The sequence below is a fragment of the Malaya genurostris genome, chromosome 3 (genome assembly GCF_030247185.1).
Source record: "Malaya genurostris strain Urasoe2022 chromosome 3, Malgen_1.1, whole genome shotgun sequence".
In the NCBI taxonomy this organism is placed as follows: Eukaryota; Metazoa; Arthropoda; class Insecta; order Diptera; family Culicidae; genus Malaya; species Malaya genurostris.
Genome location: NC_080572.1, coordinates 255,723,497 through 255,744,713, shown reverse-complemented (window position 1 = coordinate 255,744,713; position 21,217 = coordinate 255,723,497). Strand labels below are relative to the sequence as shown.

The 21,217-nt window shown below is 36.7% G+C and overlaps 1 protein-coding gene across 2 annotated transcripts in view; it reads right to left on the bottom strand.

Moving 5' to 3' along the window:
- Positions 1-17,846, bottom strand: part of LOC131438075 (neogenin) — a 306,153-nt gene extending 288,307 nt beyond the window's left edge. For both annotated transcript variants that reach the window (XM_058607871.1, XM_058607872.1), the window contains exon 1: positions 17,154-17,846. In XM_058607871.1, coding sequence (XP_058463854.1) covers positions 17,154-17,304 — 151 coding nt within the window. In that variant the 5' untranslated portion in view covers positions 17,305-17,846. The remainder of the gene's footprint in view (positions 1-17,153) is intronic.
- Positions 17,847-21,217: the final 3,371 nt, after the last annotated feature.

Sequence of the window (21,217 nt, the reverse complement as noted above, 5' to 3'; positions counted from 1 at the left end):
AAACTTCATCTGTAAAACTGCCACGGAGCAAATCAGTGCGCGCGGCCCACTAACAGCATGAAACTACAACAATGGAGCAACCAAGATTGAAATCTTAAACCCTTTTCCACCTCCCGCTTTTGACCTTACCTAAGGCGGTACCAACAGAGAGCAAAGCATGTTTTTTCACACCAATATTATGCTTGTTCGGATGCTTCACTAGCGGCGAGACCGCCTTCCCTCCCCTCGGAAAACCCTACAACAGATAGACAACAGACCGCTGAAAGGCTGTGTGTTCATAAATCGTTTTCCACGCGAAAGATTCAAATCTCGAATTCGTTTACCGAGAAAAAGCAGAAAAGTTAGATCCGTTTTCCTTTCTCACTATTTGGAGTCTGAAGCCGGGGTCGAGTAAGATATGACCGACGTCATCGTAGCGAAGAAGAGCTATCCGGTCGGTGATTTGTGTGCTCGAACTTGACGGCGCTTATCTTGTTATACTGTGACTACCAGGTACTACAGTAAAGTCACGTACAGTACAACTCACGAGACATCGAACGCCAGCTAGTTTCATGATACCGACTATACCGTACTCATATTTCCCGAGGTGGAACGGGTTCCACATTGTCCAAATACCCACTATGAAATTGTTGACTGTGTTTGCAATCTTCTAAATGATGGATAAAATGCTGATTTGGGTGTAACAGAAACTTGTATTTTCCTCCACAATGCACAAAACTGCAACCACTATCTACCCAGTAATTTACAATCATGCGATATTCATCCATTTTACCCACACTGAACTTCAACGTTTCGGGATGATTGTATCATAAAACGAAATAATAGATGAGTTTGCTGTAAGTCTCAACGAGGAATAGATAGAAATTGTTATTTCTGTGGTATATGATGACTAGACACAAGGAATGCCAGTATTGTTATAGTTTCTTATATCAGGAAATTTAGCACACGCAAAATTGAAACAATATCATCCCAAAACATGACATTAGTTGGGATAAGAAGAATTTCTCGGTGGATTACATTGAGCTTTCTATAGCTGATTAGGACACTGGATTTGATAGCATAATATTCATTGAAGTTGGCAAGCCGCATCTAAATCATTGACGAAATAAAAGAGGAGTCATAGGGAGAAGGTTCTTATTTCTTTTTATCGGGTAAGGGTCGGGTTCGCGTTTGGAAGAAAAATTAATCTCGGGTTCGGGTACGGGTAAAAGTTTTTCTTTTATTATAATTTTGGCCTTTCTCATATAGAATCACTGTGAAAACCGACTTTTGAACCGAGGCCCGGAGGGCTGAGTTTCATATACCATTCGACTCAGTTCGTCGAATACGCAAAATGTCTGTGTGTGTATGTGCGTGTATGTGTGTGTATGTGCGTGTGTGTGTATGTAACGTTTTTTTTTTGCGCTAACTTTTCCCGGAGATGGCGTGACCGATTTTCACAAACTTAGATTCAAATGAAATGTCTTGTGGTCCCATACAAAATTATTGAATATTATAGATCCGACTTCCGATTCCGGAGTTATGGGGTAAAACGTGCAAAAAAATGAAAATATGTGTTCAAACTTATCTCACAGATGGCGCGACCGATTTTCAAAAACTTAGGCTCAAATGAAAGGTCCTGTGGTCCCATACGTAATTTCTGAATTTCATTCGGATCCAACTTCCGGATCCGGAAATATAGGGTAAAGTATGTTAAAAATTGTATACCATCACTGGAAAGGGCGAAAAACTGTAAAATATTTTCTAAATCGACTTCAAATCTTCTCTAATTGATAGTTTTTATCAGTAGACGGTCAAACAAACCGATTTCGGTTTTTAAAAAATTATTTTGAAGAATGCCATGTATTATATATGATAGTATGATTAAAACAGGTTTTTTTCAGTGACTCTATTCATCCATTTTTTTTCTTTCAGTTTGTTTCTCGTTGACAGTGACAAGAAGTGAAAACTGAGTGGGTGAGTTAATGATAGCTTTCAAGATCATATCACTAGCCCAAAATAAATCATTACGGATGAAAAGTTAAAACTTCATGTTCCTCGCAATGGAACTGAAACCTGTTTGAGTCCACCCAGTGGTGTGATGAAGCCTTTCTCATATTACTCATACTTTCATCAATATTACTAAGGGATTCTTCAAAACTTTTCATTGAAACTTCATGATAAACAATAAAGTTCATTCGAGCATGAAATTTGTAAACAGTGTTGAGCCAAATTTAACAGATTTTTCCCGTTTTTTTCATCATCGCTCTTGAAAGACGATTTAAAAGCTCATAATCACCTTGTAATATCTTAATATCTTTCAATTGAATTTAAGTTTCAAAAAGTTATTCGTTTTGAGTTATTTATCGCTATATCCGATATTGGTGGAAGCGGGGACCGATATAACTGGAGTGAGATTATTTGAACATTTGTCAACAAGAGAATTTCATGGATAATTTTCACAGAAATTTCAGCTCTTTAAATGATCATTTATGAAAAAACACCCTTGAAATATAAAAATTTTACCTTAATCACTCTGTTTTTTCAGAACCGGATGACGTTAAGGAGCAAGACTCTTTGCAAGTGTATGAGTAATGTCAACAATGTGTGCGTGAAAACAAATTCCGGCGTTTCTTTTCCTGATTTTACTCAATAAATCTTCCATATGGATGAAAGATACACCAATTGGTTAATACTCCTCAAAATTGCAATTCAAGAAAAGCGAAAATCTTAGTCTAAAACTCTTCCGTTTTCCTTAAAACTGCTCCAGAAAAATTATTTCACTTTTAGCTTACTTCCACTGACACATTTGACTAGCAACAAACACATTCCTATATGGATTTCCTCTTGCAGAAATTATTGCGATATAAAGATTCACGTACCTTCTATAAATGAACCCCCACAATAGAAACCTTTAATTTAACACGCGAAATGCAATGGATATGGAATGTTGTCGTAAAATTATTTATTTTTCCGGAAAACTGCTTTTGTAACAGAACATATTTAGTTTTGTTTATTTTGTGTAGCGCAATCTATTACAAATGCATTGAAGCAGTGTTGCTAACTTTTTTATTAGGGAATTAAAATCTACATTCATAAAATGTAAGCAATTTTCCATCAAACCTTGGTGAAAAATTGATCAAAACTGATTATTCATCCAAGATGTCAGGCTTAACATTCATTAGAGAATAAATTATTGTTAAAAAGAATGTTTGAAACTCAATCGTGCAAGCCACTTTGATAAACTCGTTGCACTGCATATATGAATACATAGATCTATGACATACGTACCAAATAAAATGTACATAAAACACAAATACCAACACAAGTTAACTTGGTTTACTCTTGATCCTTAAAGTTCAAAAATGTTGCATGGCATTTCAATACCTCTCATTTTGATCAAAGTTTTTTAAGTCGGTTCAGCCATTTTTGAGAACATTGAGTGCACAAAAATGTTATACACAAACATACCTACATACTTATTTAAAAAATTGTGTAAATTTACACCATTCTAGATGCACATAAAACAAGCTGCGAAATTCACTTAAATTTATATCTTAATGCAAATAAAAATGAACCGTGCCGTTACTGTCACAGCTGATGTTTACATCGAAACAAGCACAATATTTATTTTTACGTGTTAAAGGATGTAATACTCAGTCATCATCTGAGAAATTACGACATGCTTGAATTTACGTCAAATATATATTTCATTTTTTCTAAGAGTGTACACACACATGTGATCGTGTTTGATTTTCGTTTCAGCAGTACAGTAACAGGAGTTGGGTTTAAAAATATTATTGCATCTTGCATCACTGTGCTCTAATTATGAGGTAAACTGCGGATGTATTCTTAGAAAAAATGAAATTCTCGTTCGATGCAATATTATTCATATTATTATATGTTTTTTGTGTCTGTATCAATGTAAGCACAGTTAAATTCTTGGCTTTACATTCCTTTTGTGTAATTTGGCCGATTCTAAGCGTGTTCATAGCATATCATTGCATGGCTATCACTACGATCCTATTGACACTAAGAATCCTTCAGAGTTGGGGCTCGAACATACGACAACTGACTTGCAAACCAGCACCCTAAGCATTTAACCGCCATCCTTTGGTAAATTTCAGCCAAATTAACTGTGAAGTTAAAGATATGGTTTGTCTTTACATGCTTTGAATTGTACATATAAGTGAATTTCCTTTATGTGAATATATAAAGCCATGAATTTACCCAATTTTTTCTACGTGTGTACATCTAATATCATCAGAGACATGGTATGCGCAAATTTTTCACATCTTTTCTGTGAGTTTTTGATTTATTTGGCGTCTTCAATATAGGATTCAACACATCATATCGCAAATCTAGAATCTCGTTTTTTTTTTGCAATCTACACTAATAATATAAATGTACACTGGTACTTCAATTTACGCGCAGAGCCGGAGGTGCGTAAATTAAATAAAACTTCGCGTTATATCAAATTTTTCGCGTAAAAAAAGTTTTTCAAATTTCATTTGATTTTTGTGTAAATAACATAAACAATCCTACTACGTCCGATTTTTTAGTGCCTGAACCCTCTGAGTATATTCTGAGACTATGGAAATGCTTAAGAGATGTTCCAAGATCTACTTGGAGTATTGTCCTTAGGAACTACACTGTGTCACAGCAAGAATTACAACAGCTAATGCCTGTTTTGTTTGCGGTTCATACACAATGCTTACTTGTCTATTTATATATGTTCCAGGTAGGTTCCTAGTCATCCAAGATCTACTCGAGCATTCAGCAGTGTGTGTATAGTTTTTCTGTGCTGCTTATAGTCCCAGAGCTACATACTGCTTACTTGTGTATTTTGACCTTTTCGCGGAACATTTTCAGTCGTTCAAGAACTTCAGTCGTAAGATCTACACGAACATTCAGCAGTTTATGTACATTTTTTCAATACTGATCATAGTCGTAGAGCTACAACTAAAGGTAGTTTTTGGATGGCCTAGAGCAATCACAATTGTTCTATTGATCGCATGTGGCATCACGAATATGGACCGAGAATGATAAGGTTGTTAATGCACTTTTTTTCATAAATACGTATATTTTATGAACAATATAAAAAAAATAAAAAATAAATGAATAAATAAATATACATAAGTTTTTCTTCGCCGTGGCATCCATTAATCTAAACACTGCGATTTGCTATTATAAATTACATTAAATAAAATACATTTATTTTGTACATGATCTTATGTTAATGCACTTTGTTACACTGGTAAATCTTATAAAAGTGATTATATTCAATAGTTGCTTTCCAGATAACAAGATTCTTGGATGCCCACAATCTTATTTAGATTCTTTGAAACTAAACAGTTCATTAATGTAAATTTCACAATATTCAATTCTCTGAAGCATGTTAGATTGTTTGATATCCTTCATTATGCAAAAACCTTTTTTTTACGCGATCATCGCGTAAATTAAATAAAAAATCGCGGTATTTCATATAAAACGCGTAAAAAATTGGGTAAATTAAATTCGCATAAATTGAGGTTTTAGTGTAGTCCCTACACAAACTTGTTCGCTTCAATTATTACCGTTTCTTGTTTAAGGGGCTACATACAAAGTTAAGAGGTAATAGTGAACTAAGTTTACGGATTTTTCAAGGGGTTAATGCAAATTTTATTTAAACAAGCGAAATTCAGTTTTTTCAATATCGAAAAAAAGGTACTGCAGTGTACTTGAACGGTTCGGTTAAAGAAAACTCCATATAAAAAGTCTTATTAACAAAAGATCGATTTTTGAGATGCTCAAAATTGAACCGAAAATTGATTGCAAATTATCCAAAAAAAAATCAGAAGCTGTTTTAATCTACCTAGTGGTGCAATAAAGCCTTTTTCATATTACTCGTATTTTCATAGATATCGCTTCGAAAAAATTTATTTGAAACTTTAATAAAAACTAGAAAGTTTATTTGGTAATAAACAAACATAGTCTTTTCAATTTGTTAAACATAAAAGTCAAATTTAAAAGATTTTTCTCCTTTTGTGATTCTTGACTCTAAATGACAGTTTGCAATTTTGAACACACTACACCCAGTAGTTCCGGAACCGGAAGTCGGATTCGTATGAAATTCAATAGTAACCTATGGGACCATAGAAGCTTTATTTTGAGCCTAAGTTTGTGAAATCCGGTTCCGTCATCTCTGAGAAAATCTAGTAAGTTACGTTTTTAAGTTTTTGGTCACTATATTCGGTACTTCCGGAACGGGGAGCTGGGATCCGATATAGCCAAAGTCGATTCCTTTGGCCAGCAACCCAACACAGTCCAAAATCGTTTGCGGTCAAGCAAAAGAAACAAAGACAATACAATAGAGAACAATAGAGTGTACGGAATGGTCAAATACGAATTAACAAAGCCTGAAACTTGCCACAAACCGAATTCAATTTGTATAGATTTCAAGCGTTGCAAAGTTAGACCAGCAGCAAATAAAATTGAAATCTTACTTAAAGAACGAATGCATCTAGACGCTAATAAAGTGAGTGAAATTCAATTCAACAAGGCGTCTAACTGTGTGTACATTATGTTTAAACGTGAAGGCGATGCAATTGCATTCGCTTCGGTTAACAACGAGGTGCACAGCGTTGAGTATGACAACATTAAAAACAAAATTCCTGTGCACATGGTGGACGATGCCACAAAGTACGCGTGCATGACCTTCCCCGCAGGCCACCGATCAGTCCGTTCGGGAAATCATGTCGCAGTACGGTGAAGTTCTCTCCATCGAATGAGAAGTATGGCGGAGTTTTTCCCCGGCATCTGGAATGGCGTGCGAGTGGTACGTATGCAACTACGTAAGGCAATTCCATCTTACATCATTTGTGGTCAAGGTGGGACACATCCGTGTAAGACGCTGATTACCTATGAAAATCAGCTGGTTACATGTCAGTTTTGTGAACAACCTGCACACTACGGTAAACCTTGCACTGAAACTACGAAAAGAACATCTTCAACCAAAGACAAGGTCAACCGTTCAACAACGAAAACTAGTGAGCGTAGTACTCCTGTTTTACCATCAAACCAACCAACAACTGCAACCAATGTACAACAAGGCGCTTCTACAGCAACTAGCAACGAGCTCAAGACTGCGAACAACAAGGAAAACGAAAAGAAGACGGAAATCAACAACAAAACCACCGATGCGGCAATGGAGGACGAGACGAGCCACGAACAAAGTGCCCCTCAACCCTCGCAGGAGGGAAATGGAAGCTCTTCTCCTCCTAGAAAAAGAGTGACAACGAGATCCACTTCAAAAAATTCTTTATTTAAAAATTCGGCCACGTAAAGCTTGTACGCAAATAGGCCTGAATAAAAATATCTTTAAAATAAAAAAAAACTAACATAACCTACAAATCGAAACAGTTTTGAATTTAAACACGCTTCATCCTGTAACTCCGGAACCGGACTCAGTGAACCGGACTCAGTTCGCGTTTGAAAATTATCAAGAACTTGTCGTCGGTCATCTGTTTCGAAACAAGAAAGAGCCTCAGTTCAGCAGTGCACTTATTTTACTTATTTACTAGACTACGCTGAAGGCATTGAAACAATTTTCCAAATGCCATAAAATCACAGAACTATCTGCTTCTGATAGCTGACAGTACGAACAGTTCCAAGCGGGATCGAAAGTACGCCAAAACATGTTCCCTCGTCCTTATCTTAATACCACTGAAATAATGGCTCTATTCTAGTGGCGGAAAATTGCCAGGCAGCAAACTACCAAGCAGAAAACTCCGTACATTCCGAACTAAAGGAGTTTTCAGTTTTCGGTGGCAAATCGAAACAAAGCCACCCAACCTACCACGAACGGCAAGTGGGATCAAAGCGACCAGCTTTTCCAAAGCTCTCGTTGAATGTTGCCGTGCTCGATGGCAGTGAAAAATGTTCCACAACATATTCGCATGAAAGCGATCTTTTCTTCTAGTTCGGCACAAAACACGCAACTTTATCATCATCCCCGAGAAGTTAATCCCACAAAGTTGTTCCTTCTGCTCAAGGTGATTATTCAGTTGCCATGGTACGCACAATATGAGGATTAATGGGAATTTGGCTAAGTTCAAAACTACACGGGGCTCGCTCATGTGTCATTAGGAAAAGTTGCTTTTCTATGGGCGACAGTTAATAAATTAGTTTTCATTGTTGGTGCTTATCTGCCACGTGATCATCAAACAACATCCAACACTAACGGCATGTCTCCATAGTCATGATTCGATGTAGAACTATATTCAATGGGACTCGAGTCAATGTGAAGAGAAGATGCTCACTTTTGGCATGGTGCGTCACCTTTCGGTTTTCGTTCGTGGGATCGATTTCTATGCTAATGTATGCTACTTCAAGCTATCGAGCTCATTTTGGTATGATAATTTTCAGGCACGTTTTAAAACATACCTCGAACACCCATCATCCCGCTGTAGGACCCATTTTGCACCACCAGCCACAACCAGAAAGTATCGACCCATTAAAAATAAAAATAAACACGACTCCTCTGCCGCAGAAGTCTCCGGGATGTGCAAACGTTTGCTCTGCACTTTGCCGCTTTTCGGCCAAGCGATGCTTCTCTTCGGTTCAATTCTGCCACCGCGCTCCGTGTCGATATCGTCATCACCATCGGCGGTTGACGGAGCGAAGACTGCTTTCTTGTTAAGGCAGCGAGCTTCTTGAGTTGAGACAACTTGAAAAATTGAAACCGTATCAAGTGTCTCTTGAGCAAACAGCCATCCGGGACTGGATGGGTCGACCTTTCGAATATTATTGTTGGTTGCTGGTTGCCCCGAAGATGGTGACAATTGCGCCATGTGGCCAGTCACTATCAGTCTGTATACCCGACAGTTAATACTGCCAGTGCCGAGTCCGAGTTTTTTTTTGCAATCGTAGTGACGGGTGAAATGCGATGTGATTACGTTTCGATTGTAACGTGTGTGTACGACTCTTACGGCCATTGTCGGATGGAATGACAACGAGCGAGTAAATGTTTACCGAAACATCTCACAATCAACATCATCAAGTACTGATAATAATACCTTGATTGTGGATTCTCGTAATTTTGCACCAATGAGGCTTCATAACTACTAGTCGATGGAAACAGTTTAAAAAATACACTCGATGAGTGTTATCAAGTACACCTACCCCATGAGTCTACTTTTAATTTGTTAAATTACTTTTTCGAATAATAGTAATCTCTATCGTGGACAGACGCAATGAAGCGTTGTGTTATGTTTGAGTTGGTTGATTTTATTCTTAACAAAGAAATTTCTGTCGCTTACTCTCCACTGGTTGATGAAGACTTTTGTTGCAAATTGTGGGATTGGATATTCCACTGGGATTGAAGTTTCCATTACATACTGATAGAGTAGCTAGACTTGAAAGAACAGCTTCAGCGTAATAATACACAATATTGACGATATAATCTAAAACAACATGCAGGAAATATAAATAACTTTCCGGTCAATCCAACGATTAATATTTCTTCCTCTGAAGCAATTCTTGTATTTCTTGTATTTAGTTTGTTCAGTATTTAAGTAGGGGAGACCGGGGCTAGTTGACCGAACGGCCATTTGGCAGAGCAGCTTTTCTGAAAAGGCTATTGTGCACAGTGGCGACATCTATTATGATTTTGGTGGAGCATTAGGTGACCCACGTACCGACGTAATTTTAGGTGTTTCTGTGTTGTCGTTTGTACAGGAGCACGTTTTTTCTTTTTTCGGCACTGGTGAGTAAATTTCTGTTTTTGTAAAGTAATACGTGTAACGTGGATCAATTGATCGATTGAACATTCCATGATATGTCGGAGTAAGTTCCACTTAGGGTTTACGGTAATTTAAGGTACTTCCAGGGTCGGTATTCAGGAACCAGCATAACCCAAACCGATTCGTATGGCCATATGACGAATAAATTGCAATATTTTTGAGTCCAACTTTTAAACTTTTCGGGATTGTCATTTTCTATACCGGTTTGAATTTAAAAAAATCATCATCCTGTAATTCCAGAACCGGAAGTCAGAATTGGATAATATTAATTAAATTTGTCTTTGTAGATCTGGCTTTTCTTTTAGAAGCTTTTCGAAACGATTCGATACTGGAACCGGAATTCGAAAATCGGTGTAGTCGAAGTCAGATAAATTCAACTGTGTTGCTGTTTAGTTTACATTTGTTTCAAAATGTTTAAAAATCAGTATAAACATCTTTGAGAAATCGTAGTGCAAATTAAATCCGAATCGAAAACTGAATACCACTAAAACTGAAATAAGTTTATTTGGTTATCGTTTATCCAAATCTGTAATCATCCTGTATCCCCTAAACCGGAAGTTGGATTCGACTGAAAAGCAAGATGTTTTACAGGATCTTAAAACTTTTCATTTGAATTTTAGATTAGTTCAGTCATCTACGAGAAAAATGAGCCCACAATTTTTATTTCATTTCATATATCATCATGTAGTTCCGGAACCAGAGGTCGGAAACAAACATAATTCAGGAACCTTGTTTTGGAGTATACGACTTTTCATATGAATCTGAGTTTGTAGAAAACGGTTGAGTCATCTCCGAAAAAAATTGAGTGAAATTATTTGTCACACACGCATTTGCTGATCTCGACGAACTGATTCGAATGGTATATGGTTGTTATGTTCTGCCAGCATTTATTGCTGTAAGTAGTTTAAAACAATATAATCGAAAAAAATCTGCCGTCATCTGGTTTATATATGTCATATTCGAACGATTATGTTGCCAAAAACGAACCGTGCTAAAATCGGTCCGAGGCAAAATGTCATGAAAAAGGATACTGTACACAGTCTTTTTGGTACTTAGAAACAATTATATGTAACAGTATTAAAAATCGTGTTTTACGTTGCTCCCAAGCATTGCTTTGTCACACAGCGCTCAAAACTCCTACTGCTGGAATAGGGAGAAAAGTCGCTTACACAAAAATGTCGATATCTCCGTTGAAAATTGACGGATTTTAACAATCTATGGCTTGTTGGATAGATATTATCGTGTGGAATCGAAGTATGGAAACATATTCTGTTTTCAAGGTCAATTGTGACAGATACTGTCAAAAAACTTAAAATTTTGACATAAAACTTCGTATAACTCAAAAAGTAAACATCCGATCTTAATATCAATAGCGTTCAGGGTGACTGGGAGACCTTTCATTTGCGACTAGTTTGATCAAAATCGGTCCAGCCATCTCTGAGATCTCGACCTCTTAGTTGACAACACACATATAAACACACACACATACACACACACGGACATTTGCTCAGTTCGTCGAGCTGAATCGATTGGTATATGACATTCGGCCCTCCGGACCTCGGAACATTTTTCTAAAATTTTTAGCGAATTCTATACCTATTTTATATATATATATATATATATATATATATATATATATATATATATATATATATATATATATATATATATATATATATATATATATATATATATATATATATATATAAAAGGTAAAAAGTGATTAGAATCAATAAAAGTTGGAAATTGTCGATAGAAAATATGATTCCAATATTTTATGAATCAAATGCCATCAGAACTTTTAGCATTTAGAGTTCCTGACAGGATTTCTCGCAGATTGACCCAACCCCGAACAAAACTCGTCCATCGGTAGAGAATCTGCTGCAGATGTAAGCCATCCTCTCCCCAAGGTTGATCCGGAGGAACGTCAAGGTCGTGAATCCCGAATTAATCCAAAATTTCAACAATTCTCTAATAAAAGCAGCATTGGAGGAGTAAAGCATGAAACCAAACGTAAGCGCGAACGCTGGTGGAGGAAAAGGTAAAAGGGAAATTGAAAACGTTCACTAATGCGACCGAAACTAATTCCAGAATCAGTGTTGGTGATTGCTGAAAATTTGACAGAAGCTGCTCGATTTTTATCTATATTGTATACAACATTTTCAATTCCGGTAGAAGATGCTACAAAAATTCGAGTCTTTCAATGCATGAACCTCGAGAGAATTTTTCTACATTTCTTCGCTCCACTTCATACTCTGAGTATTTCATGGCCCTTAAAAAAATTTCAGTCTGATAATGATCGCCGCTGTGTGGAATTTACCAAGAGAGAATCGCAAGTTGACAATTATCGCAGAAAATCGAATCGATGATTCGATTTGATGATTCTCATACTAGGTTGCAATATTTAAAAACCCTTGTGTGGAGCATTCACATACATTTTCATAGACACAAATTATACAAAGGTTATAAGCACATAGTTAGAATAAGCGGCAATAGTAAAATGGTTCTATCGCAATTATCCACTGCCCATACAGAATCGGATCGCGAAACGAGAATAAGCGACCGTTTGTTGCTTCAGAGAGAATCCCCACAGCAGCGTGCTAGCCGTTGATTCTCAGACGGTTCACCGAGAGAAATTCGCTCTCGCACTAGTGTCTATTCTATGTTAAATGTACCATGCCGGTTTTTTTGTTGTTGCGATGATTTCCGATTCTGTTTGATGACACTGATTTAATCGTGGAAGAGTTGCGAGTGAGCATTCTTTGATACGATAAAAGCCATCCTTGTCCAGAATAGTTAAAAAGACTCAAAAACCAAGAAAAGGGAGTTTTTTTTTATGTACGTACATAATAAAAATGATGCATTCAGATTTTTTTATTAAGGAAAACGTTTATTGATGCAATTGATGTGTTTCACATATTTTTTAAAACTCGGCCAACTTACTCCGGCTGTGGGGTTGGTTGGCCGATTTTTTTTCTCCGTATTTGATTGTTAACAACTATTTTCCTGATTTTCATACAGGAATGAAAAGATCACACATGTGTTCAAAAGGTGTATCTTCATGACAGAACAAAGCGCTAATCAAAATGTCTAACTAGAAAGCATACAGAAATTCCGAAAGTGAACCGAGGCTAGCCCCGGTCTCCCCTATTTTTTTCATGAAATAATCTTGATGTAGTACCAGATACTGGAGGCGTACTTACAAAAATAAGGGTTAAAAGGTATTATTTATGGAGAGACAGCCATTTCGCCGAGTGCCGTTTCGCCGAAAGGGTCACTTCACCGAATGTCATTTCGCTGAATGCCGTTTCGCCGAGAGGGTCATTTCGCCGAATGTTCTCCAATAGTCTTCATATAGTGATATGACCCGGCGAAATGATTTTCGGCGAAATGGCATTCGGCGAAACGGCATTCGGCGAGAATACAGGTTGTAATATATTATTCACACAAAAGTTGAACAAATCAACAAAAAAGTTTTTTTCTGAGCATTTTCAACCATCCACGTAACTGGCAACCCTTTACCCTGCTCACCAAATTGATAACGAACACAAACGAAACAAAGCGATAAAATTTATCAAATGTTTTTGTCAACTGATGCCTGATTCTCCGAATATTGATTATTCTCACAGATAAATACTGCTTGTGTAGAAATGGCGAATAGTGGTTGCGAAACCTTTTTATTGGCTCACTTAAATGAAGCCCGGTCTCAATTTTCTAGTACAAATGTTGTATAGATTCTAGTACAGATGTAGTGCAGATAAATTTTTGCGCCTAATAGATTTTTTTACATATTATTTGGCAACTCTGGTTTTTGTTGTTATTTACACTGAAAATAATTTGCACGCTGGCATCATGTGCAAAGCATTTGATCTATCACTGCTTGTAGAACACATGAAATTCATGAAAATATACACTTAACTCATACGATGAGAGTAAAAACTATTGATATTTAGTGGAAATCATGCTACATTTATCTGAAATGCACATCAAAACGATCAAATATATCGTTACCTCTAGATTCTATATGCATTTCATACAAATGTCACATTGTTTTCCACATAGATTTCAATTGAAACAGAGTTAACCGATTCAAGTGTTTTGCACACACGTTTGTGCTGTGTCCATTCCCACTAGAAAGTGAAGTGTTTAACACATGTAGTTCGATTCAATAGCAAAACACATCTGATCCAAAGGAAAAACACATCAAAGCTAAGTGAAAAATAATCCAATCTCGCATCTTAATGAATGACAACATCCACATGAAACAAATCGCTTTGATTATGCATTGATATGAAAAAGCATATTAAATTGCAGTGGTGTTTACATATCGATCGTGCAAATTTTTATCAGTGTTCTGTTCGTCAACGTTCTGTCAGATCAGTTGCACTTATGATCATACATTTGCTTCAGCACACTTGCATTCTGTGCATACTACGATTTGGTGTGAGCTGTGCTATATTGTGTCGATCATCTGCATTAGAGATGGTCGGGTATAGAAATTCTTATACCCGAACCCGACCCGTACCCGAGTGATCAGCAAAAAAAATTTACCCGTACCCGACCCGTACCCGAGTGAGCAGTAACATTTTTTACCCGTAACCGACCAAAAACCCGTCGGGTACGGGTACGGGTCGGGTTTCGGGTATAATACCCGAGACCCGACCATCTCTAATCTGCATCGCACGAACAATTGGAAAGAAAATATATCGATAATATCACGCGTTTTTTTTTTTTTGAGAACGGCCAATAAGCCACCTGTCAACTTCCACTTTAGAAAGAAATTTCTAGCGAGCTATGAAAACTTTTCTCTGCCGTTTACTATTATGGATTACTCTCAGTGAGTGCCGAGTCATGTGGTTGGCAACACTGCATAGGTATTATCGATATAATTGTAATCAGAGTTGCCATTTTAAAATCAGTGTTTCAACTTGAAAAAATCTGTGTACAATCTGCGTTGCATATTTTCGATCAGATTCTGTGAAAATCTGTGAAAAACATTTTAAAAATCTGTCATTTTTATGAAATAATTATAAAAATCTGTTGATATCTGCGAATTTTGATAAAATCTGTGTTCTGTGACACAGAATCTGTGTGGCAAAATAAGCAGCAAAATCTGTGGTTTTACAGCAAAATTTGTGAATATTGTATTATTGTAGCTCTGATTGTAATGCCACTCACAGAGATGCCAGGTCAGCTGATTTGTAACATATGATTAACATAAGACAAAAATCTCACTTTAAAGGATCACATAGAAGGAATCCGGGCAGTCTAATAAATATATTAATTGTCTGTATCCTCTTATAATGAGAAAATCTAAGCTCTTCCTTAAAAACAAACTATCAATTTATAAACAAATATTCAGACCAATGAAGCTTAATGCAGTACACTGAAGTCTTTTTTTATGCGAGTTTGCGTACCGCATAAAAAAACCGCATAACTCTGAAAACTCGCATAAAAAACCCGCATAACTCTGAAAATTCGCATAAAAAACCGCATAACTCTGAAACTTCGCATAAAAAAACCGCATAGCTCAGAAGATTCGCATAAAAAAGTCGCATTAAAAAACCGCATAAAAAAAGACCTTAGTGTACAAATTTGGTGTAGTTGTTGCTTCACTAGGAAGAAAATTCTTCAAAGGATTCAGAATGAAATTCTGAAAATGATTTTGATTCATCCTCCCTGGTTCAGTACAAATGAGTTGCACGACTCACGAATATTGATTATTAGATGTAATATCACAAAGTATTATAAACAAATTCCGTCAAAACTCGATGCAATTACGAAACAACTCACAATTTCGAATCAACCAGTGTTGAGTTACCAATTTAAGCGGCTTTCTATCCTGTTTCTCCAGATTGAACATTGCTAACGCATTTATGGTATTACAAGCCAGTTTCCTCCCGTGGAATGAAATGCCATTCTTCGCTCTTCTTCGTATTGAAACGAATCGTACAAAAATCCCTTTATCTTTCCTCATACCCTAAAGGTATACTGCTTCTGCCGACTTCGATTACTGGACCGAGCTTGTGGCTACCTATTTTTATTCTGAAACTTTTTGTGTTCCTTGTGTACACCACAGTCTTAAAACAGGTTTCCCGCCCGCCTACCATCTTCTTGCAAACCAACGATAGCGCGACAAATTCAGTGCGGTTTTGCACCCAATCAAGCCCGCATGAAGTACATCACAATCGGACCGGCGAGCCACGTCCTTAATTTTTCCTTTTATGCAATGATGGCAGTGCTTTATGCCCATTTCTGGAAACTGGTTCCTGCTGATGGGGCTCAGTTAGGCCGTTAGTTTTCGCTTCTTCTATTTCAGCACATTTAGTAGCTGTTTGCACATAAGAAGTCAGTACCAATGGCAACCTTTCACTTAAATGTGTTTTTTAATGACAACTGGCTGGTAGAACCGCACACTATCGCAGTATAATTTGTCGATCGTAGGCTCAAAATTTCAATATTCGTGGTTGAATTTAAATGATAAACATAATCCAAACTAAAAACTGGAAGTGCCATACGACATATTATTGTTGATATAGCAAACTAAAATTAAACAGTTTCAATATCTCTCAGATCCTCAATTTAGAGGAAAAAACATCCGATAGACCACTTCAATCGTTTTCTTAAATATAAACATTTTCAAATAATAACATTTAGTCTTTTTATGCTTAATAAATAAGTAACTCTGCGCAATCAATTGATTTTATGCTGTTGGTGAGAAGATAACGGATTGAATTTTTATCAGCGCATTGACACTAAATAGTGATTTAAAATAACAGATGAATTGATAGCGGGGTGGAATCTTATCTCACATACAACACTGACTTTTAATTAAACGACATAGAAGTCTTAACACATTGTCTCCGGTTCAGTGTTACTCAATGTGCGCTCATATACAGCTAATTATTGGTTGATGCGTATTCCGAATGTTATTTTACCATGCTCCATGCGTTGATTCGCACTTATAGTTTTCCTTCAAGACATCACCTAATAGGCTTTCAACCCCCAAAATCGGTTTTAGCCAGCGAAAGTCAACCAGTTACTCAAAACTTGTAACATATAAGGACACGCTTCAAAGGTTATCGATTTTCACAATCATTGGTGATAATGGTCCCGCTGCCAAGTATAGTATGGTCACCCGGTAGACCGACGATTGAATTAGTAAGCCGATAAGACTAAGTTTCTCGGCGTTAATTCGTGCCTGTTCGGCTTGTTTTCATGCCACACAGCTAAGCCAAATGAATTCCATTCACACATTTCACTCTATAACACCATACTGACAAACTTGTTTGCAATCAGTCTTCCATTCTCTCTCTTTCCAGCATCGGGTTTTAATATATCTAGTATTCTTTTGTTGTGGCCAGTACCCCTGCTGTTTTTATTGTTGCTTACCTTGGCTGCTGTAACACTCTGTAAACATTAGCGACAAGACAATTCCCCATATGATCAGATTTCGTCGCCAGCTAACAGCACCTGCCGTGCCTATTGCTCTGCTTCCCTTCCACGAACAAATTCGTTCGCTTACTATATTCATCATTATCATTACACTTCCAATTTTGCAACTGAAACACAGGTTTCCGATAGGCAAAAACAAGAAAACATACAAATTTCCTCCCGAAAAAAAAACCGATTTTCCTTGCCTCGCCCACTGCTCTTTCTTTTCGTTTCAGCTGGAAACCCAGCTAGCCTAGAATCACGAATGCTACACACTTCGGCAAAAAATCACCACTATCTTCACTCGGCCGAATTTAATCCTTTCATCTTGCTTCGACCCGTTATCCCATATTTCTCATTCATTCACAAAACATTTGTAACAGCATTTCCATCCACTATTCAGCAAATTTAGTTATTCAGTAGAATCGAATTTAGCACATTTGCCCATTTTTTTTTCTATCTTCAATTGCAACCGAAACCCTTCGCACTCGATATCTAAAACTTTCCTCCCGTCCATTAGTTGGTATAGCCTTCCGATCCCTATATATACTTCAACACCGAAGAAACTCTACGCGATACGCGATAGCCGACGACGACGAAAGCATCCTACTCCCGAGCCGGCCATATTGCGAATGAATGGAATCAAGCTAAACGACACAACTACAACCGACAGCGGTTGTGAAGCCGCATACACAATCTAGTTTTTTTTTTGTTGGTTACGGTATGTAGAAGACGCCGAGAATAGTAAAATATCGACATAAATATTGAAAAGAAAAGAAAAAAAATACGAAGAAGCTTTTTACTACGCCTGACAGTTGACACAAGTTCAGGGTTGCTTTATACCGGTTTCTTCTTTGTTCCAAATGAAGTTGCCGAAATATTCTTGTATAAAGGTTTGTGCATTTGCTAGAAACAGGGTCTTATTTCTGGCTATTTGAAGTTTTTTCACTAACAAATATATTCATGTATAATATAAATTTTTACATGCACATACAGATTTAATACAAAATACAGATTTTCCTAATTTATTACAGCTTTCACAAAAAATAACGAAAAATTTAGACTTTTCAGTCTGAGATATTCAATTGCAGTGACGAGATGATCGTTTACTAATCAACGAACAAATCACAAATATAATGGTAATCTTGTTTGCAGATATTTGATGATCAACACTGAAATACATTTATTTTATAATAGAAACGAATTTGCACTGATATTCAAGGAATCAGTACTAATGTGCTCAAATGTGGAATCAGGAATCAGTACTAATGGCAAGTTCCCTTTGTTATTTGGAGATTTGTGCCTTGTCGTGACTTCTTATTATTTTCCCGATGGGAAGGAAAGGACAAAAGGAACATGGAAAGGAACAGTGAAGAGAGTGAGGTTTGAAAACAGTACAAAACCAAAAGAAACAAATCGTGCTGCCTCTTCGAAAGGATGCTGAACGATCTGCAGATGCACATTTAATAAAACCTTCAACCCCCAGAAATGATTAATAGATTTTATAAAAGTGACAATAATATGTACTCCCTGGAGAATGCAAATAGATTCGCAATATTTACGAAGTAAATTCGGTACTCCATAATGGATGCCAAACAATTTGCTAACACCTTTTAAGGTCAATACAGCAAAGATTCATTTTATCCAGGAAGAACGATGCACCTCTCTGACTGAAGCTCATTACCACAATGGGTTAGAAACGATAGAATATCCTTCAATTTGATCTCTTCATACACAAATTCAACCATTTATAGAGAACCAAAAACCCGAATACGTTTTAAGACATGGAACAGGAAACCAGTGGATCAATTCTTGGTTGAAATTATTCCGTCGGATGCCACACGGCTTACCTGCTTGGTGGACTTATTTTGGGAACCACTACCGACACTACCCCGCTACCTAGGCTGCTCCGAAAGGGAAGTTGACATTGAACGTCATTTTCCATTGGTGTCCGAGCGGCGAAATCATAGTATCCCGAAACTTTGCCAGACTGAAAGTTGTGTGCCCTGACTTGAGGTTGCATATTAGACATTGGAATTCTATGTTAACTTAAGAAGTCAACATATTGAACTAGATAAGTATATGGAATCGAAAATCAGTTGTTGTTGATTACGGTCCCAGTAGTCATCTCATATACAAAAACTATTAGTTAGAGTGAGATCTTCTGGCTCTGCTCGTTAGATTGACCTTAATGGTAAGATCCAAATTGGTTCATTCACTTCAAGTCTTCGCGTCGCTAAGACAGCAGTATTGAACAATTTTCGAACTATTTTTTCTGCGGTATTGCTTAAAGCGGTTATCTTAGAGCCGAAACAAAGATATTGTATCCGATTTTACCACAATTCGTTGATTTCAAATCGAGTTCTTCAGAATAATTTGACAATTCTACAGATGAGATTGCTATTGGTACAATAGCCCTATATTCTTGAGAGCGCGGCAGTGAAATACGAAAATATGAAAATCGAGCTCTTCAAAATTATTTGGCGACTCTACTGATGAGATTGCTATTGGTACAATAACCCTACACTCTACGAAACATGTTGAATTTTTCTCTGCATCTCTGATCATAGTAAACTTTTTATGAAGCGTAAATGTAATAAACTCAAACAAACATATTTTGTTGAAGTAGCACACTTTCCAGAAAGTGCTTGTTTCAAATTGTCGTATGGTTTGATTGTTGAGGGTAGTTTGGGTAATTATACCTTCGCCAATATGCGACGTAAACGTTGTGCTCTTTTGTAAATTACTCAAATCATTCAGAATGGACCCGAATGAATCTACCTAGATACCTAACCTAAATTGAAAACGTTTCAATAAGACTATTTGGGACCGTTCACCAACCACGTAGACTCACTGGGGTGAGGGGGAGGGGTCTGACAAAAGTCAACGTTTGTCTTCGTTTGTAAGAAATCGGCGAAGGACCGATTAGTATGGTGAGAAAATGATCAGAATTTATTGCTCATCTATAGCCGATCACGAATAAAAAATAGAAATAACTATGAAAATACAATTCGTGAGGAATTCAAAAAAGTTATTCATAATATTCAACACAGTCTATTGTTGCGTATGCTGTATGGCAAGTAGTATAATCTTATTGGAAAAAAAAATGTTTTTCAAACCTTTTATAAATATTTACGCTGACACAATGTGCTTGACCTTGATTGTTTCGTTAGATTTGAACATGAACCGAACTGTTGGACGCTGTACTGCCACAATATTTTCGACGATATTCACGACAGATTAACACAACTGACCAACTGACTGATGTTTAATATAAATCGACACTATTTCGAGGCGTTCTCGTTCTCGTTCTCGTTCTAGCCGAAAACTGATTACATAGACTTTCATGAGGATAAAAAAAAACTAGGTGCCTAGATTCCCTAGATGTCTGACTAGATCCCGTCAGATTTCTGCGGCTGCCGGAATCACTAACAGGTGGAAAGTGGAGAGAAATGCATTTTTAACCTTCCCGCTTACCAAATCATATAACTTTTGGTAATGTAATACTGAAAACTAATATATAACCCACTTCAAACATACAAATATTTTTTTCGTTTGAAGTTAAAATAGTTGTCAAAAGCTGCTAAACACACAATACCGATTTTCGAATAATAAATTAAAATACATGGTCGATTTCGAATGGACCTAATATACCTAACTGACCCGCTTAAAAAAAAGTTACACAAAAAGAAGTAGAATCATACTCATCTGTAGTAAAAGAAGAACAACTCTAATTCAGTGCCCTTAGTTACTCAATCTTCAGTTCTTCCACTGAAAAAAATGTTTAAGTAAAATATGCTCATTTAAGCCGAGAATTAAGTAATTAGTACTCCAATTTCGTTGAGAAATCGAGAATTTCGTTAAAATTGTTATATTTATGACTAAACTGAATATAATTGCCGAATAAATATTGAGTAATGGATACGAAGTGCATAAATTTTTCCTATTTATTTATTATTCCGTTGACTATTGAAAGAAATTTCTCACTTCAAGACAGTAAATCAACAGCAGATACTGATACA